This window comes from Leopardus geoffroyi, chromosome D4, assembly GCF_018350155.1.
Source record: "Leopardus geoffroyi isolate Oge1 chromosome D4, O.geoffroyi_Oge1_pat1.0, whole genome shotgun sequence".
Taxonomy (NCBI): domain Eukaryota; kingdom Metazoa; phylum Chordata; class Mammalia; order Carnivora; family Felidae; genus Leopardus; species Leopardus geoffroyi.
Window position 1 is genome coordinate 10,169,589 of NC_059342.1, and position 27,020 is coordinate 10,196,608.

The 27,020-nt window shown below is 43.0% G+C and overlaps 1 protein-coding gene across 3 annotated transcripts; it reads right to left on the minus strand.

Moving 5' to 3' along the window:
- Nucleotides 1-19,195: 19,195 nt before the first annotated feature.
- On the minus strand, nucleotides 19,196-26,079 carry DMRT2 (doublesex and mab-3 related transcription factor 2). 3 transcript variants are annotated; one of them, XM_045468346.1, is made up of 5 exons: nucleotides 25,666-26,079; nucleotides 24,280-24,856; nucleotides 22,628-22,730; nucleotides 20,945-21,023; nucleotides 20,414-20,544 (listed from the first exon to the last, which is right to left on the minus strand). In XM_045468346.1, exons 2-5 carry the CDS (start codon nucleotides 24,799-24,801, stop codon nucleotides 20,478-20,480), a joined length of 771 nt encoding a protein of 256 aa, XP_045324302.1. In that variant the 5' UTR covers nucleotides 24,802-24,856; nucleotides 25,666-26,079; the 3' UTR covers nucleotides 20,414-20,477. The 3 variants fall into 3 exon arrangements, with proteins under 3 accessions (XP_045324300.1, XP_045324301.1, XP_045324302.1); XM_045468344.1 differs by lacking the exon at nucleotides 20,945-21,023 and having other exon boundaries at nucleotides 19,196-20,544; nucleotides 25,666-26,073; XM_045468345.1 differs by lacking the exons at nucleotides 24,280-24,856; nucleotides 25,666-26,079 and adding an exon at nucleotides 23,672-24,070 and having other exon boundaries at nucleotides 19,196-20,544.
- Nucleotides 26,080-27,020: the final 941 nt, after the last annotated feature.

The following is a 27,020-nucleotide window of genomic DNA, read 5'->3' on the forward strand; positions in this document are numbered from 1 at the left end:
ATTTTGAGAATAAGCATGAATGGACCATGACAATGCCTTCCTCATACCCACCTTCATTTCAGTGAAGTTTATTCTGTATAATCAGGGTTTGGGTCTTCTCATGAGTAAAACACCTAAAGATTACAGCAGTAGTCTGGATAAAAGGCATACTTCCATCTGTCCCCACTTGGGAATATTTAATATCTGGCATTCTAATCCTCAGTGGGCTTCACCTTGAGTGTAATCCATTTCCAGTTATTAATTCATTAGCAAAAAGTTAGGTACTAAAAATATGGAGTTGTTCTTGGGAGTGCAACCTTGTGCAGCCACTCTGGAAAAGAGTATGGAGATTCCTCAAAAAACTGAAAATAGAACTATCCTACGACCCAGCAATTGCACTACTAGGCATTTACCCAAGGGATACAGGTGTGCTGTTTCGAAGGGACACATGCACCCACATGTTGATAGCAGCACTATCAACAATAGCCAAATTATGGAAAAAGCCCAAATGTCCATTGATGGATGAATGGATAAAGAAGATGAAATATATATATACAATAGAGTAGTACACAGCAATCAAAAAGAATGAAATCTTGCCATTTGCAACTACGTAGATGGAACTGGAGGGTATTATGCTAAGTGAAATTAGTCAGTCAGAGAAAGACAAAAATCATACGACTTCACTCATATGAGGACTTTAAGAGACAAAACAGATGAACATAAGGGAAGGGAAACAAAAATGATATAAAAACAGGGAGGGGAACATAACAGAAGAGACTCATGGAGAACAAACTGAGGGTTACGGCAGGGGTTGTGGGAGGGGTGATGGGCTAAACAGGTAAGGGGCAGTAAGGAATCTACTCCTGAAATCATTGTTGCATTAATTTGGATGTAAATTTTAAAAAAATAAAAAATAAAACAAGTTAAAAAAATATGGAGTTCTTATGCTCTTAAAGATCAAGTTTTCTTGTAATGCATTGTGTAAAAAAATGCATTCTATATTCTCTCAGAAAGAATGCTGGATTCTGATTAAGTATTTTGAAATAGTGTAGTCTAGGAAAATATGTCTTGTTTAAAAATCAGTAGTATGTTTGGAAGGAAGATTGGAGATGGTGGACATCCAAGTTATAAAAATCTTCCCTGGCGCACCTGGGTGGCTCAGTCAGTTAAGCATACGACTCATGTTAAGGTCATGATCTCACAGTTCATGAGTTCGAGCCCCACGTCATGCTCTGTGCTGACAGCTCAGAGCCTGGAGCCTGCTTTGGATTCTGTGTCTCCCTCTCTTTCTGCCCCTTCCCTGCTCATGCACTATCTCTCTCTCTCTCAACAATAAACATTAAAAAAAAAAAAAAAAAAAAAAAAAACTTCCTTGATCACAAAGGTGGGCTGTGAATTGAAAGACTTTTTCACAAAAAGGACAAGTTAGAACATAAAATATAGCTACCAGGAAATCCATTTTTGGAAAATCACAGACATGGTAAACTATTAACTATTTAAAGGTAACTTATACTTATTGAGTACATGCAATATAGGAGCTAATATAATACGTGTGACACATCCCTGTTACGTGTATATAAGTATTTCCACTTTATAGACAAGAACAAAAAAACATAGACTATTAGCAGCTTGCACGAAATTTTACAAAAGCTGTATGCATCCTAGCGAAAGGTTTATGAAACTTTTTCCCTTGGTTACCTTCTCACAGAACAGCATGCTAATCCATATTCTCAGTAGCTATCTGATCTATGAGACCGTAACTGATCACCACTACCTGGTAGCAGAAGTATCAGAAGGGAAGCAGGACTCGGAAGTTAAATTCACTGTCTCCAACTCAATGGTTTTCCAATGATGGGGAAAAGCAGCAAAAGTTGAGTGATGAGGATCTCAATTTAGAAAGGAGTTAGAGGGGCGCCTGGGTGGCGCAGTCGGTTAAGCGTCCGACTTCAGCCAGGTCACAATCTCGCGGTCTGTGAGTTCGAGCCCCGCATCGGGCTCTGGGCTGATGGCTCAGAGCCTGGAGCCTGTTTCCGATTCTGTGTCTCCCTCTCTCTCTCTGCCCCTCCCCCGTTCATGCTCTGTCTCTCTCTGTCCCAAAAATAAATAAACGTTGAAAAAAAAAAAAAAAAGAAAGGAGTTAGATGTCATAACTGAACTTAAATATGGCCACTGTATCTAATTAGGAATTAGCACAATAACAAGACCAGATGCTAAATTTTTGGAATATTGCATGAGTTGGCCTTTCTCTCTAAAGTCTGTGATGGCTACTTCTCTAGAAGTACCTCTGAGGATAACTGAGCATTTCTCACTTTGGAGGAGTATAGGAAAAAATAACAGCAGTGACCGGTTACTCCTGAAAAATCTGTCTTTGATTTGGCCCAATGGGAAAATACCAAGGCTCCTTTTTCTTAAAATCAGCTCTATCGAGATATAATTTACATGCAATAAAACTCACTAATTTTAAGTGTACAATTCAGTGTATACACTTTTATGACCACTATCACAATTATGATATACAACATTTTCCATCACCTCCAAAATTTCCTTTGTGTCCTTTTTCAGTGAATCCACTCCCACCACCTTGACCCCTGACAACCATGGATCTGTTTTCAGTCACTATAGTTTTGCCCACAGCTTGGGTAAGCATCAAGTAACATCTAATAACCTGCCATAATACTTCCAAGAGACTCATGATTTTTTTTTTCAGTTACGCTAATCAAGAGCCCTTGTTGTTGAACTCTGTACATTTTCAACCCTTTAAAAATAGCTAATGACCAAAAGTATGTGATATTGGTTTCCAGTGTGGAACATGAAGACACCACCAATTGGGAATCACTTAAGTTACTCAAGAATGTGTTGATCATCCTGCAAAATGATGCCAACATCCTAGATCCCTATCAATAGTGGACCATTTAAATAAATTGTAGCACTTCCAAATAAAAGAAAGAGACTAGCTATACTGATACTGAATGTTCTTGAAGATATATTATTTAATGAAAAAACAAGATGAAGGAGAGAGAGTCATTTGCTACCATTTGCATTAAAGAGGAGGAAGAAAAACGTCTACATGTATTTTCTGTATATACTTTAAAATTTTCTCTGGAAAAAATACAGTGATTGCGCCTGCTAGAATAAACTGGGTGGCCAAGGGACATGGGTAGAAAGGCAAATTTTCATTGTATACACTTTCTTATGCTTTGGAGTTTGAACTATGAGAATGTACTACATATTCAAATTTTTTAATTAAATTTTAAAAAGAATGTCTTGAGGGGAGCCTGAATGGCTCAGTCAGTTAAGCCTCTGACTTCAGCTCAGGTCATGATCTCATGGCTCATGGGTTTAAGCCCCGCATCAGGCTCTGTGCTGACAGCTCAGAGCCTGGAGCCTACTTAGGATTCTGTGTCTCCCTCTCTCTCTGCCTGTCCCATGCATTCTCTCGCTCTCTCTCTTTCTCGCTCTTTTTCTCTCTCGCTCAGAAATAAACATTTAAAAACTTTTTTTTTAATTAAAAAAAAGTTTTGACACAAGACAGTGTATCAAATCTTGTTCTAGAATTTGCTGACCTGTTGGAATAACCTATTTTCTTATTCCATTCTATTTCTCTATCACTTTTTGTCTGTACCATTTATTTGGATATTAATCATATTTTGCCTCATATCTTCTCTTGTAATTGCCCAGAGTGGTTTAAGACACTTAAAAAGTGTTTATTATTTAATACTTTAAATACTTAGATCTTACCTATTAAAGTAGCTTCTTGATTCCTACAAACAGATATCATTTTACTATTTAAAATTTTATGCTTTGCTTTAGGTCAAAATTGCATCTATATTCTTTAAAGAAATGTCAGTTTTAAATTCACTAAGAATCCACGAGTGGTTTTTCCTTGTAAAACAAAAGGGTATATTGCAGTCAAGGTTAAAATTCCACTGCCTCACTCACCTTGGCCCTGAGTGAAATGTGGTAACTATTACCAGGTTAGGATGTGTCCTTCAACACCTTTTCCTGTGCTTCTACATCCACATATATGTAATCTAGCAAATATACAGCACTGTGTGGATATGTTTTTTTAACCTGTATGTCACAATCTATGTCCTTGTCCTGCATTATTTTTATTCAGTACTATCTTCTCATGCTTGTACACACATATCGAGCTTGATTTTTTTAAAAAGTCTGCCCAGTATCTCATGGTTTGGATGAACTATATTTTTCTCCATTTCTTATGTATGGACATGTGGATTTTTTTCCTCAGTTGCTCTGGTTTTAAATAATGCTGCAGTAAACATCCTTCTGCGTGCCTCCCTGTGTCCATGGGTATACCTCCCTCTGTATTCCATAGTGTATGGTCTACTGTTAGCAACCTAGTAGATATTCAATATGCATTTGCTGATTTGGTGACATTTCTCTGATATATTGATCCGAACTTAGGTACCAAAAAAGTAGCCAATAATCGGTTTACGATTATTCGTTTTTTCAGTTTATTTCTTTAAGAGAAAGAGCATGAGTCAAGGAGTGGCAGAGAGAAAGAGAGAGACAATTCCAAGCAGGATCTGCACTGTCAGTACGGAGCCCAACACAGGGCTCAAACCCACAAAATGTGAGATCATGACCTAAGCCAAAATCAAGAGCCAGACACTTAACTGACCGAGCCACCCAGGTGCCCCTAAAATGATTATACATTTTCACTTTAGTATGATTCTGTGTTTTACGAGGTATTCGAGTGCTATAGAATCCTAGTTATATAGTAATATTTCTCCTATGAAAACAAACAGGATTTCGGATCAGGTGGGTTACATGTTGAATATTAGTCATAATATTACTGGTGGAACAGGTTATGCTTTGTTGACATTACTCCTACTGAATGGTACCATTACTTTGAAAAGTTCCTCATGGCTTTTCATCAGAACACATTCAACCAGACTCAAATGTACTCCTCATTCTCAATTCCCTAACTTCTCATTTACCCATTTAAAAGTCCAGTCAACAAAGTATAGTCCTTTACATATGTTAACTATTCCCAACAGTCATGTGTTAGCAAAGAAGGCCTTTTTACCCAGATCTGAGAAAACTTGTCTTCTTCTCGGAGAACAGAAAATGCTGGAACACCATACACAGGCAATTTAGGCCAAGACTCGGGTCATGCAGGGGAATGGTGAGTGAAGGGCTCAGGCAGGGAAGAGGATAGAGAAGTGGACTGCGGAAGGGCAGTTTGAGTGGAGCAGACTTGTCTGGAATGGATAGCCCCAACGAACCACCAGGTAGTTCATTTCTCTGGGGAATTTAACTGTGCCCATGGGATTACAAAGCAAGGGTGGAGGCTGGCACCCAACAGAGAGGTTCATAACAGGGGCCTCTCTGTATAATTTACCCTAATTGATTGTTCTAGAAAGCCAACCAGAGCAGGGCTCTGATGTGTTCAGACTATGGGCATTTCTTCTTAGGACTGTGTAGTATGATCTTGACACCCTGTTTGAGGGGGCACGATCTCTGGTCTTGGGAAGTGGCAGCAAAAGTGCAACAGAGGGAAACAGAAGTAACATTCTTGCAGGAAATTCTTATTTCCAACCTCCCAGATGCTTGGGAGCACAAGGTCTTATATAGAGACCTGGGGCTCTTGGAAAGAGGTCTCAAGAAATGGTGTTATGTATACTGAAGAGAAATGAAAACACAGGTTCACACAAAAACTAGCTCATGAATGTTCATACATAAGAGAAAGTGGCAACAGCCCAAATGTCTACCAACTGATGAATAAACTAAATGTCTTATGTTTATACAATGAAATTTTATTCTTCCATAACAAGGAATCAAGTACTGATAGATGCTACAACATGGATGAACCTTGAAAACGTCAGGCTAGATGAAAGAAGACAGTCACAAAGGACCACACATTGCATGAATACATTTACATGAAATGTCCTGAATGCACAAATCTATACCAACAGAAGTAGATTCATGGTTGACCAGGGCTCAGGGAATGCAAAATTTGAGAATGACATATTAGGGATGCAGGGCTTCTTTGGGGGGCAATGACAATGCTCTAGAATTGATGGTGGAGATGGTTGCACAACTTTGAATAATACTAAAAGCCAATGCATTATACACTTCAAGTGGGTGAATTGTATGGTATATGAACTACATCTCAACAAAGCTGTAAAAAAAATTAAAGTGCAGATCACCTGACTTCAAATCCACCATGTTGTCTATCACCCTGACTTGATTCTTGGGTCCTGACCCCTGCAAGGGCTGCTTTGCAACATTAGATGCGCAATCCTAATGCAGAGTGGACTATGAACGGTGACGATGTGAAAATGTGGCCACAGCTGCAGCAGCTGGCCACCTCTGGCTGGGGTCTGCCTTTTTCTGGCAGGTTGAAGGTAGCCCTCCCTGTTCATAGGTAGTGTCATGAATATTTCCACCTTCCACTCGTTTTGGTATGAGTACATTTGTGTGTATACATATATGTAGATATCATCTTTGTTTTCCTTCCTCTCTTACTCCCTTATCATGTAACATAAGATGGACTGGTTTTTTATCATAGTAGTTAAGTATTGCTAATTTTACATCATGGCAGTATTTCAGTTACAGGATGTCAAGAAGAGTAATCAGCACTCAAGGACTTCACCTCCTCTCCTAAGGAAGGGGCTAGTCCATTTTTGGTTGTACACAGGATAGATGTATCATGTTAGGCACAATTAGGACCTTGTTATTAACTTCATTTGGAGATTAAGTGGGTGCCAAACTGACAGGGGCAGATTTGCAATGGTTAATTTTGTCAACTTGGCTAGGCCACGGGGTGCCCAGATTAAACAGTATTTCTGGGTATGTCTGTGAGGGTGTTTCCCAATGAGATCAGTGCTTGAATCTGTGGACTCAGTCCACTGCCTTCCCAATGTAGGTGGACATCATCCAATCCATTAAGGACCTGAGGAGAAGAAAAGGCAGAGGAAGGAAAAACCTGCTCCTTCTTTCCTGCCTCTGCTTGACCTGGGACGTTCCATCTCATTTTCTCCTGCCTTCAGACTGAGATTTATACCATTGGCTCCCCTGGTTCACTGGCCTTCAGACTCAGATTAAATTATACCACCAGCTTTCCCGGGTTTCCAGCTTCCAGCTGGCAGATCATGGGACTTCTCAGCATCCATAATCACATCAACGAATTCATAATAAATTTCCACATAAGCAGGTATAGATATAGGTAGACAGATGTGGATGTATCTCCTACCAGTTCTGCTTCTCTGGAGAACTCGGACTAGTACATACCCATACGCATTCCAGTCTGCTATGCTGCCTCCTGGAAGCAATCTAGGGAACAGGTTCACATTAAGAACACTGGTCACTTACGTGAGTAGGGAAAGGAGGGGAAATACCATATAAAAGGTGGACTAGAGCTGACCTAGTTGCCAAGAGCCTTGTCTGCCTCCAGGTGTGGGCTGTTCAGCATCATGGTAAGCTTCTTATAACACATCTTCTGGTTCATGCCTCAGATGTCCCCTGGACAATGTAGATCTATTCTACATGAAGTGGATTTTTTAAAGAGTCTCTTCCCAGAGGATTAATGCTACACTTGGAGCCCAAGCTGAATAGAGTGGCCAGAGCCGCCACGGCTCTGATGGTTCTGAGGCTCTTCGTGCCATGTGACAAGCATGAGGCCCAGCCAGGATTTAAACTCAAACCCATTTCATCTACTCCCCCTGTCTTACAGGTGGAAAAAGATCTGAGGTCCAGAGAAGGAAAAAGACAGAGAAAGCGGTGCGTCAGAACTGAGATCTTCCACCTCTCCATCCTGTATCCTTCCTCTTACACCAAGATGTTGCCATGTAAAAATGAGCCATTTTTCATTTCTGGGAGATGGCACAAGGCACTGGTTCCAGTGACTTGATATTCTTCTCTACCTATTCACTCCCCAGATGTATGGTACTCAGCTATCCGCTTCACTTCTCCAAGCCTGTATCCTTACATGTAAACGGACAGGAACTATTTTACCTACTTCCCAAGTTAAACTTTGTGTGGATGAAGTGAAATAATGCATGCAAAATGTCAGACAAAAACCAAAGAACACAATAAATGTGAGCTGTTTTGACTGTTGTTATTATCTGACTTGTAGTTGGAAATGGATTTTAAGGGTATGGGTGCTTCTCCTGAAGCAGGCTCTGAGCTCTTAGAGTGCAGGGACCATGCCTTACTCATCTATGAAATTAATTTGGGAGAAATATTTATTATATTCCAAGAGCCTACTACATCCAGGACTCCACTGAGGGGTTTCATACGAGAGACTGCCATGGTTTATACCATGTGGCTCCCCACAGAGACCAGGTACAGATAACTCACCTATAAGACTTGGCTGAAAGAAGACAACAGGAATTAACTGAATTCATCAGATCCCACTCTCAGGTTTGAATGAAAGGCTTACAATATGAGGGGACAACAGATGATAAAGAAAGAAGCCAAAAGATGCACATAGAGATATAGTAAAGAGAAGCCATGATGGGAAGAAAAAAATTTAGAAATTAGAGTAGGAACCAGAGGAAAAGCAGATATAGACAGCAGACACCTCTTCATCAGAACACAAGAGCCCTCCCCTATCAGCAGAAATTACACTCAGATGTTAATAACCAAGAGCCAATGACAATAGCTCATGCACATAAAGAGATATTGACTCCCATAAAAGATGATCGAACTGAGGAAAACAATCCAGAGCTAGAATAGTAGATCCTCATGTGAACAGGCATCCTGGTTCCTTTGGTTTCTCTGCTCCAACCTCCTTGGAACGTGGTTGCCAACCACAAGGTCATAAGATGCTACTAGACTTTCAAATTCCAGGAATAAAGATAGCAAAAGAGAAAAAATCCAAAGGTTCTCCTTCCTGTTGTTCTAGTCCCCCTTGGTAGAGATTCCTGACGTCACCCAAGGCTGTGCACCTGCATCTAAATGGCCACACCAATATGCACATGAGGTTGGGAAATGTTGCCTTTTAGCTGGGTGTGTCACCAGTCTGAATAAAACCAGGGCTCTGTTATTAAAGAAGAGAGTGGATATCAAACAATTAGTACTTTCTGGTACTCTCCATAGGTCACGCCTTTCCCTGCCAAGGGAACAACAAGGATGTCAGTCTGCTCCACCAGGCTGAACCACCTTCCAGTGCCCAGGCCATATTCCAGTCTTCGTGAGACCCGCTAAGGATCAAAAGTCTCACCTTCCTTATTTATCTCTTCTCAAACTGTTATTTTTAAAAATAAGTAGGCCTCCGGAGCTTGGGGTGGTTTTATTCTACCTAAACAACACACGAGCCCAGCATCTGGCATGTATCTGGCATGCAGAAATTTCTCAGTAAATGTTCACTCAACTGAAGTACATTCCATGAACAATCACACAATCACGTGGCTCTATCCTCTACCCACCGGCTATCTGCCCATCCTGAATCTTCAGTTGCATTATCTCAGAAGACAGTGCTGGGTTTTTTTTATGTTTATTTTTCACTCGAATTTGGCCAGTATTTCATGCATTAAGCGTTTGGGTGTTTTCCGGCTTGTGGATCACAGTGGGTCCTTCATTGTGTTAGTGTGTGCATTGAAGAATGATGGTCCTTTGTTGATTTTAGGGCCATTGTCACCAAGCTTGAGTTTTATAGGAAATTGGGAAAATTGAGGCCAAACCCACTATTTTCCTGCAGGGAACTCCTGAGTCTACAAGTTTCATTTAAAAAGCTCTGACTGAGGGGCGCCTGGGTGGCGCAGTCGGTTAAGCGTCCGACTTCAGCCAGGTCATGATCTCACGTCCGTGAGTTCGAGCCCCGCGTCGGGCTCTGGGCTGATGGCTCAGAGCCTGGAGCCTGTTTCCGATTCTGTGTTTCCCTCTCTCTCTGCCCCTCCCCCATTCATGCTCTGTCTCTCTCTGTCCCAAAAATAAATAAACGTTGAAAAAATAAATAAATAAATAAATAAAAAGCTCTGACTGAAATAAAAAATAGAGAGTGAGAATAAAACAGAGCTGAGTCACATCCAAACAATCTGCGCCTGAAATGACAGGAAATAGCTGTGGATTCTCTCCAAGGAGGGAATAGAGGAAACAGGGATGCAGAAGGGCTACTTGCATTCACAAAATATAATAGAGAAATTGTGAACATATCTAAATTAATCTTGAGATACCAGTTTTTGAAAGCTATGTCTTAGTCGTCTCATCTCTAAGAGCTCAACATTACTCAGCCCACTGTAGGTGCTTAGTAAATGTTTACTGAATTAAATAAAACCAGTACTTGGGGCGACTGGGTGGCTCAGTTGGTTGAGCATCTGACTTTGGCTCATGGCATGAACTTGTTCCCAAGTTCGAGCCCCACTTCAGGCTCTGTGCTGACAGCTCAGAGCCTGGAGCCTGTTTCAGATTCTGTGTGTCTCCCTCTTTCTCTGCCCCTCCCCCACTCATGCTCTGTCTCTCTCTCTCTTTCAAAAATAAATAAAACATTTTTAAAAATGTATAAATAAATAAATAAATAAATAAATAAATAAATAAATAACTTGATTTATCCATACAATACAAAGTAGAACTGAATTTCTACTTCACTATGCTTGAACAGACTCAGACTTGATCTAAATCAATAATCTCAAATCCCTTTTGTTTTTTTAACCATATTGAATATAGTTTTAAATCAAAATTGACCAGTTATCAAAGTAGCTAAAACAGAGAAGCCACTTTTGAATTATTATCATATAGACAATAATCTTAATCCAATTAATCCCAAGAATTCATATGTAAAATTAATTTCATTCAAAAACAAACCAATTGCTTATTTATAATGGGTCTTCCATTGTCACAAAACCTCAAAAAACACTCAATAAATGCTTCTGGAATGAAAAAGAAAAAAGACTTAAAAAATATCATATGAGGAAAAAAAATCAACTACGTTAGGGCATTTATCCAATCTAGACATTTTTGAGACTTTTCATTTCTCAAATTGCGATTATACAGAATAAAGCTACAATGTTCTTATTCATAGTGATGTCTGATTTAAGATAGTCAGTGAGTCATTTCTTTGTGCCATCTTTTAAATTAAAAGAACAAATTGATGGTGTGATAGTCTAAAGAGTTTGGCTGGGAGAGAAAAAAAATACTTTCATCTAATCCTGTTTATAGGTGATGTCATAAAATCAGGAATTACTAGAGTTGAAAAATATTCACCTCATTCACCAAACACTCAATGGTGTGGTAGGACGTGGGACACAAAGGTAAATGAAGCAGGGTCTCTGCTGGCTAACTCAATGTCATGCCCAGTGCAAGGCTTCCTTCTGTGTCCAACATGAAGGCCTCCGAGTACGCTTGTTACAAGGCACACCAGTCTACTCATGGACAACTCAAACGGAAAGACGGTCTCCCTTTTACTTAGCTGTATCTCACTCACTATAACATACTCAGCCCTGATTCCTTCTTCTAGAGACTCCCAATGGAACTGAATTGATGAATAGATTAATATGAAGCCACAAATTGAGCACTTTTCCCTTAAGATATCTCTTATCCAGCACATCATGGTGTCTCTAGGACACCAGTGTCCTTACTGTCTATAGTTAGACAAGATGTGAAGGTCTTTCACTGTCCTTATCCTTGGTTCCACTCCTATGGAATTAAGTCCATCAATATCCCCATTTAAGAAATAATGTCCAGAAGTGGACATAAATTCCCAGATGTGCTCTGACCAAGGGCAGTGGTGGGGTAAAGTGGGGTGGAGTGGGGTGGGGAGAAATACACGTTAGCATTCCCTTTCATCTTGGGAGACTCTATTAACAGAATCCAAGTTTGCATTAGTAATTTCTTACAGCAATGATTCATTCTTGCTTCCTTTTGAGCTTTGTGATCCCCTATGACTCCCAGGTCATTTTCAAAGAAACTAATGTCAAGTTAACTCCCCTTCAAAATATAGTTTCATAATTGGGTGTCAGTTGCTTGTAAAAGTCAAATACAAGATTTTCCATTTGATGTATAGTCCCAGTAGAAGCCATCAAGATAGTGGTCAGATCTCCCAACCCAATGTCTTCTACATATTGATAATACACCCATTATATCTTCATTTGCTAACCAAGATCAAAAACAAGAAGACCTACAGATCACAAGACTAAAAGCCTTCCTCAAAATTGGCATTGACTTACTACTCAATTCCTTTTGAAAGTATCTGTTCAAATAGCTACAAATCTACCTGACTTCACCATTTTCCAACCACAATTCTCTACCATGAAAGATTTTGCTAAATGCCTTGCTAAAATGAGATACATTTGGTCTATGGCATTCCCTTGATTCCTCTCTAAAAAACCCTGTCAAAAAGGAAATGATAGGGGCACCTGGGTGGCTCAATTGGTTGAGCGTCCGACTTCAGCTCAGGTCAGTTCATGAGTTCGAGCCCCGCTTCGGGCTCTGTGCTAACAGCTCAGAGCCTGGAGCCTGCTTCAGATTCTCTGTCTCCCTCTCTCTCTGCCCCATCCCCACTCATGTTCTCTCTCTGTCTTAAAAATAAAATAAAAACATTTTAAAAAATTGTTTAAAAAGGAAGTGGTATTAGTTGTGCTTAATGGCTTCACATCTCAAGTACATTCCTATGATAACTTTACATGATGATATTCTATTAAAACAATATGATGGTGGCTGATAGAAACCCTTTGGGTCATGCTACTGAACAATATCAAATGATATACTCATTAGTGAAATACTTCGATGCTTGCCAGAATGTTATATGTAATGCCCTAGGTTCCATCTGGGGTAAACTAAGTCATTTCTCATGGTTTCTTTTTTGTTCTAAAAAATGCATATAGCTGTTAGCCTACTTGCACATATGAAGTAATCACACCATTTCCCATCCCCTAGCTTGTATCTGCAGCAACGTCTTAAACTCTGATTGCAGTCCTCAAACTCAAGGGTATGTGTTCTTTGGATTGACCTCAATCCAAAACGAAGAAGGTAACAAAATGTATGTTAAATCAAAAGGTGGAAGGAGAGTAATATACCTGATTGGCAAGTTTGGGATAGAGAAAGAGGGATGGGGATCTCCTTCTACTCCTCTTCCCTTCCTTTTAAGAGTCTGCCTACTCCTCTTCCCTTCCTTTTAAGAGCCAACGTGGATCAGGGAATAGAGATACTCAGTTACTCTCTGCGTGCAGGGGAGGTGTGGGGGCCACTGCTGACTGTATCTAGGTAGGTAGGTCTAATCAATCCTGGAGCTATTAGAGATCAGTCCCAGAGGTTAGTTTTAGAGATGTCCTTGCTCCTGAATATAAGTCCTTCTTGGTATAATCATAATCAGTAATAAAGGTAGGTAAGGTATATTCTAATCTCCAAACACCAACTCTTTTGTCTTATTTCTTGATTGAATCCCAGGCATGTAACAGAGGTGCTAGTTTTTAGGTCTCTCAACCATGCATAATGAAATACTTAGACAGAGAGTTCCCCAGCCAAGGATGCCTGGCAGAAGCATCCCATTTCAGGGCAGAAATTATTCCGTTCTAGCAACCCTGCTCACTGTCCCTTGCTGGAAACAGCCCACGGAAAGTGTGGCCTTGGCCTGAACACTGCAGTGGATAGAAAGGTCTGACAGCTGGGGCTGTCAATTATGCCTCACCAGTAGGTTCTCTTTCTCATTCTTTATCTCAGTTGTTCTCACAACTTCATGAAACCATGTGTGTGTGTGTGTGTGTGTGTGTGTGTGTGTGTGTGTGTGTTACTTCGTGAAGTTATTACAGATACTTAAATATTTCTATATAGAGATATAGGCAAACACATAACATTATATAAATACATATATATATATAATGTATTATGTATTATATATAAAAAATTAAATGCACTTAACATGTACATAAAAAATCTTAAAAGTAGATCAGACCAAGTCATGTATCCTGGGAAAAAAATTCCCCAAATTTGTGTCCACACACAGAGATGTTGATTAAACTCGTTATATGGCCATCTGCCATTCTCATAGAGAATTTATATGAGGAACAGAAGAGTTAATAAATGTGAATGTGCTCTGTAAATCAGCAGGCACTAAACACATGTTAATTATTATTATGCACATTTACCATCACTCCAAATACCAACCTATCTCCAGCTCTCTCTATTCAACATGCCCTAAATGTGTTTAGATATAACAAGGTAAAAATCAAAATAACTGAGGGTAATATGATAAAAGCTTTGTACAAACATTAAAATAAATACAAGTGGAACAGAGTTCATGTATTTCAGGATCCAGCCATCTAAAGAACTATCACCGCTCCAGATTGGATCCTAGAAGGAAATAAGCCTGAACTCACAGACCTAGAGAAATAACAAAAACAGTTAACCCAAAAATAAATAAAATCAGGTGGGCCAGTAAGAATTCTAGTACCAGATGAAAACCCAGACTTGATCCTAAGTAATGTCATTATTTTACAGGGAACTGTGGGTTCTCTTTTCTTCTTTATCTTGACTCTCAGCTGTTTCTTTACTCTTTTAGCACTGCAGAGACTTGGCATAAGGAATTCCAGAAAGTTTCTGAATGCAAGTCCTTCATTCCACAATTGGGGTTAAGCTTTTAAACGCAGATGATGTGATAACACACTCACTTAAACCACATCAAAAAGTGCACAGCTGATATTGGAGCCTCTCTGGGCAGAGTGGTGTTGCCTTGGTTAGTTAGGTCCACACACTGGGGGCAGATGGTTAGTGTGGGAGGGATGTATACTTGAGAAAAACTGAGTTCCTGAAGATGGGAAGAAGGTGAAATCAGGAAGTAAGGACTAAGTGAAGAGATATTTGCACACCCGTGTTCATAGCAGCACTATTCACTGCTATGGTAACCCAAGTGGCCATGGACAGATAAAAGGAAAGAAAAAGTGAGGTCTATACAATGGAATATTATTCAACCTTAAAAAGGAAGGAAGTTCTGACATATGCTATAGTATAAATGAACCTTTAAGACATTATTCTAAGTGAAATAAGCCCATCACAAAAGGACAAATAGAGAATGGTCCCACTCAGTATGAGGCACCTAGAGTAGTCAAATGCATAGAGTAGAAGGATGGTTTCCAGGTGCAGGCGGGGAGGAGAGACTTATCGTGTAATGAGCATAGAGTTTCAGTTTTGCAAGATAAAAAGAGTTCTGGAGATGGATGGCGGTAATGGTTGAGCAACAGGATAAATACATTTAACATCAATGAACTGTACCCTTAAAATTGGTTATAATGGTAAATTTTACGTGATGTGTACTTTACCACAGTTTAAAATATATTTTTTTGAAGTTTACTTATTTTGAGAGAGACAGAAGGTGGGTGCATGCACCCGCATGAAAGTGGGGGAAGGGTCAGAGAGAGAGAACGAGAGGGAGAAAATCCTAAGCAGATTCTGTTAGCACAGAGATGGGGCTCGATCCCAACAACCATGAGGTCATGACCTGAACCGAAACCAAGAGCTGGGTGCTTAACCGACTGAGCCACCCGGGTGCCCCATAAAAATATGGTTTCTTTTTGACCAAACTAAAAGATCTTCTAGTTTTGAAAAAAGAGAGAGGGAAGCAATTTGTCTCCTTTATAACTACGCCTAGGTCTTGTCCTTTCTGCCACCAAAGGGTTAAAAAAGGGTTTTTTTTGTTTGTGTTTTTTACTTTATTGTTTTAGAACAGTTTTAGGTTCATGGCAAAATTGAGAGAAAGGTACAGGGATTTTCCATATCCCCCCCCCCCCACGCTACCCCAACTCATGCATAGCCTCCCCCATTAACAAATCTCCCACGAGAGTGGTACATTTGTTACAGCTGATGACCCTTCACTGATGCTTCATAATCAGCAAAGCCCATTTTACATTATGATTCACTCTTGATGTTGTACATTCTGGAGGTTTGGAAGAAAAAATTTTTTTAATTATTCCCATATATTAAATTATTTATGATAACTCCATTGTATTAGAAGTCAAACCCACGGAAGAGTATATTAAATGTGCATTGGACTAACAGAAATATGGAAAGCATTCACTACTCAAAGAAGGCTGAAAACCAGCAACATCAGCATCCCATGGTGGGGTTGAGGTGGGGGGTAGAAAGGCAGAATCATATGCCCTTCCTCAGACCTACAGAAAACCAGAATCTGGTACCCACGTGATTCACCATCCATTAAAGTTTGGGAAGCACTGGTGTAAACCACCCATCACAGCAAACTGAGCAAAAAATCATATAACGTTTGACCAGTCAAGATGGAAGAAAACTATGTCATTAGAGCCGCATTATATGGGGAGTTAAATCGAGGAAAAGGTCCATGTTTTATTCTTCTTTACATCTTAAAAATAATTAAACCCAAATCCATTTATTGCCTTGAACACAGAAAATGCTTATACTGATCCACAAGTTGGATTTAATGTGTTGGTGACAGTATTCTTTGAAGAGTCTACAGAATCAAACAGTAGCTGTGATTGAAGTAAAATGATTAAAACAAGCACAAATCTCTTGTGGCTGATGGCAGGTTTGAAATCCCAAGAACTCAACATGATAGCAGAATTAATGCACAATAATAATTCACCAAGGAAAGTACTCACCCTTATAAATGTTCAAAAACAATAAAATTCTGGTCACTGATAATGTGAGAAAAAGCATTAATACCCACAGTCAACTGGATTCACTTAATGAGATTAAAAAGATAACAGGACAGAAAAGATGTCCCAAAACGTTCACTGAACACTAAAGGGGGAAAAATTGGCCAATGTTAAGTATTCAAAATATTAAAATAGAGTAAGAAACAGAGAAAATCCATGTTTGGATTAAGAAGGGCTTCTTCTTGGGGTACCTGGGTGGCTCAGTCAGTTAAGCGTCTGACTTCATCAGTTCGAGCCTCTGTGCTGACAACTCAGCTGCTCTCTCTCTCTCTCTCCGCTCCTCCCTCATTGTGCTCTGTCTCTCTGTCTCTCTCAAAAATAAACAAACATTAAATTTTTTAAAAAAGAAGGACTTCTTCTTGGGATTATTTTTATGTGGGTTTATTATGATGGGTTTTCCCCATTACCTCTGCAGCGGTCAGATTGAATGTTAAGTCTACGCTTAACACTGGACACAAAAAATAAATTCCTAATAGGGAGATAAAAATTAACAACCAGATAAAACAAAGATGACAGGGGGAGCAGAGGGGGTGAATGAAGTTAGATCCTGTCTCTGACACCAGGGCATTCATGACTGGAAAACATATTTCCACTTAATGAAAATAATCTTCAACAGTCATTGGGAGCCCTGCCCTCTTTCATTTTCTTTTCCTCTGGCAAACTTCCACTTGCTCTGGCTTTTGCAAGAGTAAAAATAAGTAAATTTGACTCAATAAAACCAAGTATTACTTTACAAGTACAAACTGGAAATCAATCTAAGGTTTGGCCTGTTGTTTTTGAAACCGATTCTAATTTTAAGCAACAATTCAGAGAACCCCTGGAGGTTTACATGAGCTCATCAGTAGCAAAATCATTTTTAAGTAATTTTAAATGCTTTCCAGAGCAAGACAGAAACTCTTTAAATTGCCAAACTTCTTGGCACATCCCACATGCCCAACCAGTGCTCTTGTTCCCCAAGCGAGAGGAGAATTGGAAGCAACAACTTACTCCATGACAAAACTCAAGGTCGGATATTTAGCTCTGGATTTTCTGGGTTGAAAAGACTGTGGCATCTTAAGACTTCATTTGGGGTCCACAGATGAGGCTTTCAGAGATGAAGGGAACACTCTCATAAATGTCTTACTCTCGTTTTATCAATCATATAGAACAACAGTCAACATTTTATTGAGCAAAACTAGAGGGTAATAAGGAACTCAAAACTGAAGGGAGGGGTGGTTAAGACTCAAGAAGCCACCCTCATGACATGACGAGCATCTGCAGTCTCTGGCAAACTGTCACCTGAAGCTATTTGAATAGCGATTTTTTTTTTTTTTAATCTCAGAAGAGAGCTATATGGAAACCCTCTGGCAGGGGCAACAAGGTGGGAGCATAAAGCTGATACTCGGGGACCAGTTGGTCCTGACTGCACCTACCTCTAAATGCCTGCTGTCTACTGTTGAAAGCGCTGCTGTACACATTGGGGTACATGTGCCCCTATGGATCAGCGCTTTTCAACAACAGTCAAATTATGGAAAGAACCCGAATGTCCATCAACTGATGAATGGATGAAGATGTGGTTTATATACACAATGGAATACCACCTGGCAATGAGAATGAAATCATGCCATTTGCAGCAACGTGGATGGAACTGAGGGTAGTTTGCTGAGTGAGATAAGTCAGTCAGAGAAGGACAGATATCATACGTTTTCACTCATGTGAATCTTGAGAAACTTAACAGAAGACCACGGGGGAGGGGAAGGGGAAAAAAATAGTTACAGAGAGGGAGGGAGGCAAACCATCAGAGACTCTTAAATACAGAGGACAAACTGAGGGTGGATGGGGGTGTGAGGGACAGGGGAAAATGGGTGCTGGGCATTGAGGAGGGCACTTGTTGAGATGAACACTGGGTGTTGTATGTAAGCGATGAACCCTGGGAATCTACCCCCAAAACCAAGAGCACACTTTACACACTGTATGTTAGCCAATTTGACAATAAATTATATTAAAAATAAATAAATAAAAACAAATCAACACAAGAAAAAAGCAAAACTAAACTAAACTAAACTAAACTAAACTAAACTAAACTAAAATAAATGCCTGCTGTCACCAGCCCTTAGGAGACAGTGAAATACACAGGGCTGAGAGGGGGTTCAAACACACACTATCATGGTTTGAACCAACTGCACCTTACAAGTGACCTGCTCTGTGACCCCCTAGCAACCTAGAAGTCACAGAAAGTTCAATGTAGAACGGAAGCTTGAAGCCCCAGGTAAACACTGCAATCAGGACACTGGGACTCAGAGAGCTAAAAGACATCCATCCCAAGAAGCCAGGTCATGATATGAGATCTTAAACTTGATTTCCCTGGAAATTAATTCTACTTTGTCCAATCACGTGAAATTATGACTCTATAGACATGCACATCTGTTCTGTGTTCTCTGTAAAGCTATTTTTGCCTCAATCTTGAATAGCAAAATTTACCCATCCTCCAAAATGCAAAACTAAGGCATTATAAGGCACTTCCCATGATCCCCACTGACCATTAAGAGCGCTTGAAAATACACCAAATCCTAGAAAAATAAAGAAAACATTTCACAGACACTAGTTTTTCACCTAGACAAAGACAACTAGGTACTTCTGCAAACACTGGGTCTTTTTAGAAGACAGTGTCAACTTTATTGCTTTTTGAAATGCTGTGTAAAGCATGGAACTTTACAGTTTGCACATAAGCAATTTCCATCTTTAAGTTTAAATATATTTATGTGGTGAGAAAAAGTACATGCATATGAATATATATAATTTTTTTAAATCATCCCCATTTACATTAGAAATTTCTTTATACAAACATGTGAACCCTTCTTCTTAAAAAAGAAAAAAAAATTAGCCACTGGTAGGAACCCTCCAAGATGGCAGAAAATCCAGCTCTCTGTGTAAGCAGCCTTTCACTGAGAGACGTGAGTGATGGCAGATGAAGGCCTCTTCAGAATAGACTCGACAGAAAATGACAGGGGTTCATTCACAGAGAGTTTTGTTCCAACTTGCTTGGCGACGAAAAGGTCTTTCGCGTATCTATCTATTGTAAACGTGTACTTCTGGTTCTCCTTGACTAAACACTCTCTGGGTTTCTTAGGGGCGTCTTCAAAGGCCCCTTTGACAAATGGCGTTTTCAGCTCAGGGCCTGATGTGTCATTAAGAGTTTGCTGGAATAATGAATGGAATGGATTATGTTTAAGTGGCACAGGGTGCCTGGTGCTTTCTTTGCTGATCTTGGTTAAGACGTGCCCTTGAGCCGCCAGGGAGTCCGTGTCAACAATGGGAGAGAAATTCCGTTGGGGTGGGGAGAACGCAGACCTCTCAGGGACAGCCTGGTGACCGTGAAGGTCACTTCTCGAGGTCTGGACCTCTGCAGCATGAGGCGACACCAGCGAGCCTTCTAGTTTGGGTGGTACCATGTCGTGCTCTGCAACAAGGCCATCCTGGACTCGCACTCCCTTCAAGTCCCAGCTGGCCCCAGGTTTCAGGGCTTGAACCGAGGTGGTGGTGTTTAGCAGGCATTGCTGATAAAGAAGAGTGTCACTAATGGGGCCACACTTGGGCCAAACTAAAAATCTTGAGGACAAGGGATACTGTCTGTAAGTCGTAGCCACGCTGACGTTGGAAGAGATGAGTTCCATATTCCCAGAGCCTGAATACTGCATGGTTAGATCAAGGCAGGTGGGCAAAAAATTGCAAAAGTCTTTGTTTGGAGGCTCCACTGGGGTGGGGCTATAGGCACTTTTGTAGGAGTTATATTCAGGTCCGTGCACCATACGGTTGGGCAGGAACAAGGCAGCAGCTTGGGAAGCTTCCAGCATCTCCCTCTCCTTATATTCTCTCTCCAGCATAATGTTCTCCAACTCTTTATCAGCAAAGGCTCGCCTTTTCCTCATCCGGTCACTTACCGGGGGAGGTAGGGGTAAGCTCCCTCCCACATAAGTCTCTGCTGGAATTGGGCGGTAGCCTAAAATAAGCAAGCATTGCACAGGAAAGAGATTAACAACTAGGGAAGAAAATTCTGGAAACCCAGAAGGTAACAGAGACACTGCAAATGGGCAGGACAAGAACAAGAACAATTTACAGTTCTAAAACACTAATGTTTTACACAGAAAACAAAAGTATAGGTTCAAGTGAAAAGAGTTCTCTTTGGGGAGCAGGAGATCCAGATTGTAACTTTTTGTTATTGTTGTTTTTGCCATTACAGGTTTGTTTGTTTACCTTTACAGGCACACTTCACTGGCTGAAAGTTTAATCTACTTCCCAGGCTCCTACATATTAAGAGACAAGTCTGCTCATCTTGCTTCAGTCAATGCTTTATTACTATCCGGGTCATCTTTTTCCATTATCAAAAAAGATATCTATACCTAAAGCTGATGGCATTGTTATTTTCTAAAGACGGTTCATTATGGACATTGTTACAGGTGGAGAATAATCCAAGGAGAACTAGAAAAAAGAGAAAGTGACAGCAGATTAGTGAGGAGAAAAACAGAAAAGACTAAGGAAACAGGGGAGCACAGAAAATTGAAAAGAGCTGTTAACTAGTCAAACAGATTCTGCAGAGAACAATTTAACCAGCCCCCTCCCCCAGACTTGCAGTAAAAACAAACAAAACTAAAGGCAGGAGAGGAGATCAGCCTCTCTGTTGAAAATAACTGATCTAAAACATTTCTCCCAATCATGTTGGCCAGTTACCAAAATGGTTGAGCAGACAATCATTACAGTATAAATTCATTGCACATTTCACGAGCAAGGGCAGAGATTTTAAAAACCTAAGATTAGTACGGCATAAATAGAATTCCTAGTAGCATGAAATGAGTATTTCACTATCCCCAAGCACTCAGTACTAGCAAATTTGTTTGAAGGATCCATTGTGACAAGCCCAACGCCCTCATTTGCAAATAAAATAAAATGTGAAAATTAGTGTTTCTATTTCTAAGGTAAGTTTTTGCCAGGAAGTTATTTACTTGAATTTACTATTCCATTTTGCCCTCCCACTTCTCAAGTTGTTTTGGCACCTTTTCAATTTATCCGTGCTGTCCCTATGGCTATAAATCTGTTTACCCAGTTTGCAACCAAATTCATTTTTAACGCACGCGAAACCATTCTAAGATCAGAAGTATACAGCACAGGATTAACACACGAACAAACTCTACAACCTGTCTAGAACCAACTCAATTAGAAGCCACATGAGAAAAAACAGAATGCAAATATCTACTTAAAAAAAAAACAAACTGCTTTTCAACCTGAATCTTATGAAGGAGGAGTGATTACAACAAATACAAACTTTCCTTTATTTAAATGGTGAAGGGTGATCAATATATTGTTTATCAGAGCCATAAATCCCATCCCCAAAGAGAGCTGCTTTTAAAAATCAGCAATATTTTAAGTAAAATTAATGTATCCCCAAGCATTAGAGAAAGTGAAAACTTGGTAGAGAGAATTCACGCCGTTCAAATTCAAATTCAACCTCCACTTCTCTTGTTGATTCAAAACCTTTTCCAGATTCTACAATCTTGACGGTTAGAAATAAGAAACAGTAAACCGAGAAATAAGAAATAGTAAACTGATGTAGCTAATCCAGGGAGGAATACAGTACAGCGAAAAAGAGTGGTATTAGATGATGCATCAGTCGGACTAGAGATCTTTATTGGCGTGGGTAGCTGTTCAGCTCCTCACTTGACTTACTTCAGCTACAATTACACCCAAAGAATTTGTTCTTAATTTATTTCCTTGCTCCGTCCATGATCTGGTGGCATGCCCTCACACTAGGGCCAATTTCAAATGCACTCCACGTTAACCCCTTACCTACTAAGCAGACTACAACTATTATGCAGACAACAAAATTACCGGTGACAGAAACCTCAAGAGGTATGTGAGATCCATTTCCCCACACCCTGATTTCCTCCCTAAAGCAAAACTTCCTAATACAAAGTACCCTCCCCTCAGAGTGCTCCTTCACAGGTTAATAAAAATGCCATATGTGTGAATAATGAGAAGCCCTCAGAACTTGGTTTAAAAGGCTAAAGGATAATTCTGCATTGCTTTACCTTCTAAAATGCTTTTGGCCAGCAAACTGGGTGCCCTGACTTGCCTCTGATACACGGCCTTGCGCTCGAAATTATTCTGTTTCCCGGAAAGCCCCTTCTTGTCCTGTAAACACAAGAAACATAATCAACAATGCCCCACAAGAAAGAGAAGGAAGGGGCATCAGCAACCCTCCCCGGTCTAAATGTATTTATTTTCCCATCCCATGTAAAAATAATTCTCAACAAATTCACATCAGCACCCCTTAATTCCAGGGCAACAAGCTACTTCAGTTGACAGGCAGTAGACGAGATTTTCTCTGTGGCCACTTTGCTAGAGTCACTCCAGATTCATCCCACAACTAGAAGTTGGGGGACATCCCACAGTCAAGATCGTAGGAGCCAGGCCCTGAAGGAGAGCTGCGGGGGGACAGCTGTGTCCGGGGCACGCAGAGGTAGGGCCAAAGGTGTCCGTGGCCTGCCATTGAGCAGTGAAGTGAAGCTGGTTTCTTCTGGCAGGTGGAATGGGGTACAAGGGGTTGAGAGAGAGGTATGAGGGAACCTGTCTCTCACACTCTCCCGGGTCTGGCCAAAAACAGTGGGAGCCTGGGATACATGAAGGCAAAAACAAAAACCTCAGCGGCCACCTGGGGCACGGGACAAGGGGAAACCCAACTTTGCTCCCTCTGTCACCTCCTGGTTGGTGGGATTCTGGGTCCTTCTATGCCTGAGTCCAGCCCTGAATGCCCAGGGACCCTTGAGGGATGTAGGAGCCCTCGGTGCCAAGCGCCTCACTCTGGAGGAGGCCCAGCCCAGGGCCAAGGCCACCTCGGTCATCCAGAGCACTCTCCAGGGCCCTCAGAAAGCTTTCCATTAGGGTCACTGCCTCCGATGAGGATGTGAACCCCTCCCCAGTCCCTCCTAGAGAAAACGTAAAAGCAAAAACCTTCCCAGGCCCTGAGTCTGTAAGGGGTGGGGGGGGGAACCCCGAAGCTTCCCTGGCTCTGAGCTCTCCCAAGTGCAGGAACACACGGACACAGGAAATCCAAAGGTCAAGAAAAGCCTCACCCTTAAAGAAAACGCTGGCTCTCCTCACAGCTGGAGCCCCCCGGTGGGAGGCACCAGGGACCCCTCCACCGGCCCCTTAGCTTAAATCAGAAGCTGGCTTCAGGACCTAGGGCTTCGGGCACCTAACTTCCCACGCCACCCTTGGTCTCATCTGTAAAATGGGCAGCACTTTCTGCCTCTCCCTTTCACAGCGGAAGCTGCGCGGTTCTTTTTCGAGAACAGCACCAGTAACACAGCGACTGCAGCCACCACTGTCCTCCCCCTGCTCCCCAACACCACCAAAATAAACACGTAAAAGATAAAATATCTTTCCCCAAAACCTCCCAGACCACTCTCAAGGCCTTTCTGCCTGCTTTTAAAATCACAAAATCTTTTTGGTCAAGTTCCCCGGCGATGCCCGCGGCTGCCTCCCTGCCTCGCCCCCCCCCCCCCCCCGGGCCACCGGGACCAGAGAAGCGTGTTCACCACCCGTCCCCCACAGAAGCGCCACGCGCCGCGGCCCTCCGCCGGGCGGGGGGAAGGGGGCTGCCCGTCCCTTCCCACGCCCGACCCCCACGGCGGCCCGGACGTCCCCGCGAGGCGCGACCCCGGGCCCTGCGGGTACGCACCTCGGTGGCCTGCTGCCTCCGGAGCGCCACCTGGGCGGCCATGACGCGCTGGCGCTCCACCACCAGCAGGCAGTTGGCGCACTGGCAGTCGCGCCAGCGGCAGAAGCGCTTGTGGCCCTTGAGGCAGGACACCACGCCGTGGTTGCGGCAGCGCGCGCACTTGGGCGTGCGGCTGAGCTTGCGCGGCTCCGCGCCGCCGCCCGCGTTCGCGCCGCGCTCCGGGGGTCCGGCCGGCGCCTGCGAGGCCTGCGGCGCGGGGGTCGGCCCCCGCGGCGCTCCCCGCTGCTGCTCCGGCCGGCCCTGCACCCCCGGGGAAGCGCCCGCCTCCAGGCCGTCGCCCTCATCCTCCGCGTCGTCGTCCTCGTCCTCGTCCTCGTCGTCCTCGCCGTCCCCGTCGGCCGACGGCGGGCTGGGCCCGGGCGGCGTAGGCGGCGGCGGCCCGCGGCCGTCCTCCTCCAGCTCCAGGCTCTCCACGTCGATCTCCCAGTCCCCGGCCGCCGGGCCCGCGGGCCGGTCGGCCATGGCGCGCGACGCGGCGCGGCGCTCGGGCTCCGGCCTACGCTCAGTCTCCCGCGCCCTGGTGGGGGGGAGGGGGGGACACGAAAAGACCCGAAGACGCACCAACCACCGTCAGGCACCGACCCCCGGGCCTTGAGCCCAGAGCTCCTGGTCTAGGGCCTCTGGCCCTTGGAGGAGCCCTGTTCTCTTCACTTCCCTCACATCCACACCACACTGCGTTTCTTGTACCTTTAGGGCCCCCAGAAATTCCCAACTCAACAAGGTTTCTATCTTAACTGATTCTAAGTGCTCTAGGAGCACCTGATCTTTAACCACAGACCTCTCTGCCTCTTTACACCAGCTTTCGGGACAAGTCCCGGGGTAACGCACGGATCACACACACACAAAAGTATTGTGTCCAACTGGGCCGACCTAGGCCACTTGTCAGGCTTCCCCATAGCCAACTACTAGGGCCATGATGAATATGAAACTATCGATGGGAGAGTTACTTTCCTTTGGATCACAAGGGGCCCCTTCTGACCCAGCGAAGTACCATTCTATGCCTCTCAAATGCCTCATCCTCTTACACCACTACAGGGACCCTCTTTTGAGCTTGGAGAGGTCCTTTTACGCCCCCCACCCCTAGCAAATAGTCAACTCAAACCCAAAAAATGTTCTCTGTCAGAGACCCATAAGGACACCGCGCAAGGAGCTGCAGATGCCCTTCCAACATCAATAATGCTTGAGCCTCGCACGGCTGAGCTGCGCGGTCTCCATATACATCGGGCATGGTTTGCACTTTAAGGCAAGACATCCAGATAAAATAGAAAAGATAAGGAACGGCGATTTTGCCCTCCCTGACACCCGGAGCGACATCACAGCACTCACCAAGACTCTGAGGCCCGAGCTAGCAGCCGAGGCAAAAGATATCCAGCTTTAGGACCTGGCTCTTGGGCTGCTGGCTGTGCTTGCAAATACAAATCAGGGTCGCCACACCCTGCCACGAAATCGGGGGCTGACAGCTGGAGGCTCAGAGCCCAGTGGACGGGGAGTACGGGGGATGGGTGGAGAAGATGAATCAAGTCCTCAGCAGCCTCGCCCCGCACATCCCGGACTCCGCAAAGTTCTAATCGGTCCTTGGCAGCCCCGAGCGCTTCACCTCGCAGGAGCTGCTTTCTGCTTCCTGTGACCCAATCTGGGCGGGAAGGTTGGGCGGCCCTGGCCTCAGATTTCGGGCTCTCCCGGCGGGCGTACGCAGCTGCGTGCGGCGCAGCGCCCCTGGCTGCAATAGTTAGTCTCTGCTCCCTTTCCTAGTATTATCGGCTCGGGGCCCCGAGCACCGCGCCCTCTAATTGGACGGTTGTCAGGCGGTGTGCACGCTGATTGGCCGAGGCGCGCCGGCCTGGCGCTCCCCGCCTCCTGGCGGCCGTCGCGCCCCTCCCTTCGGCGCTCCTCCAGAATCCACCCGCGCAACGTTCGGTGCAGCCGGGTTGTCTGTCCCAGCGCTAAACCCGAAGTGTGACGGTGGTCTGCTGGGGTGAAGTCGCCGTTTATCTCGCGGACAATAGGAAACACACTCTTGCGAATCGCACTGTTTACAAAAGAAGGTAATGCTCAAGGCAGCGGTCGGAAAGACTGGTGTTGGTCTCTACGTTATCAGCAAGTCCAGTATTTCTGCGACTCCGTAATTAACCCAAGTTGGGCTTGGAAATGAGGCCTCTCTAACCGGGCACACAGCTGCATCCTACTTTCTCCTGCAAGACTAAATCAGTGGTCACCTTGCACCACCACAGCGCCAGACTGGCGGACAAATGATCTGTAGATATTTTTATGGCTAGCGCCGCTCATCCTTAAAGTGCCAAGTAGTTCTTCGTAACTTTCATCTTACCGGTGAGGCCGGCGGGTCGCCAAGTCACCGACGTCACTTACATTTTTCTCCGATGTCATTTTTCTCCGATGGTGGGGGGAGAGGGCGGAAATACGTGCCATTTAGAGATTTAGGTGCAACATATCCACTCTAAGCATGTTTTAAAATGAAGCTATTTTTTAAGATGACTTTTTTTAGTGTGCATGAATGTATTTATAAAGAAATACTTTCTGTCTCTCTCAAAAATCCCTTACACAAATGTTTAATAAATTGAACTTCCAACATGTCTAAAGAACTAGTCCCTTAATCCAACGCTACATTTTATTTATTGAGGTGAATTTAAAATCACTTAGACGGCGTTTTGTCTAGTCACCCC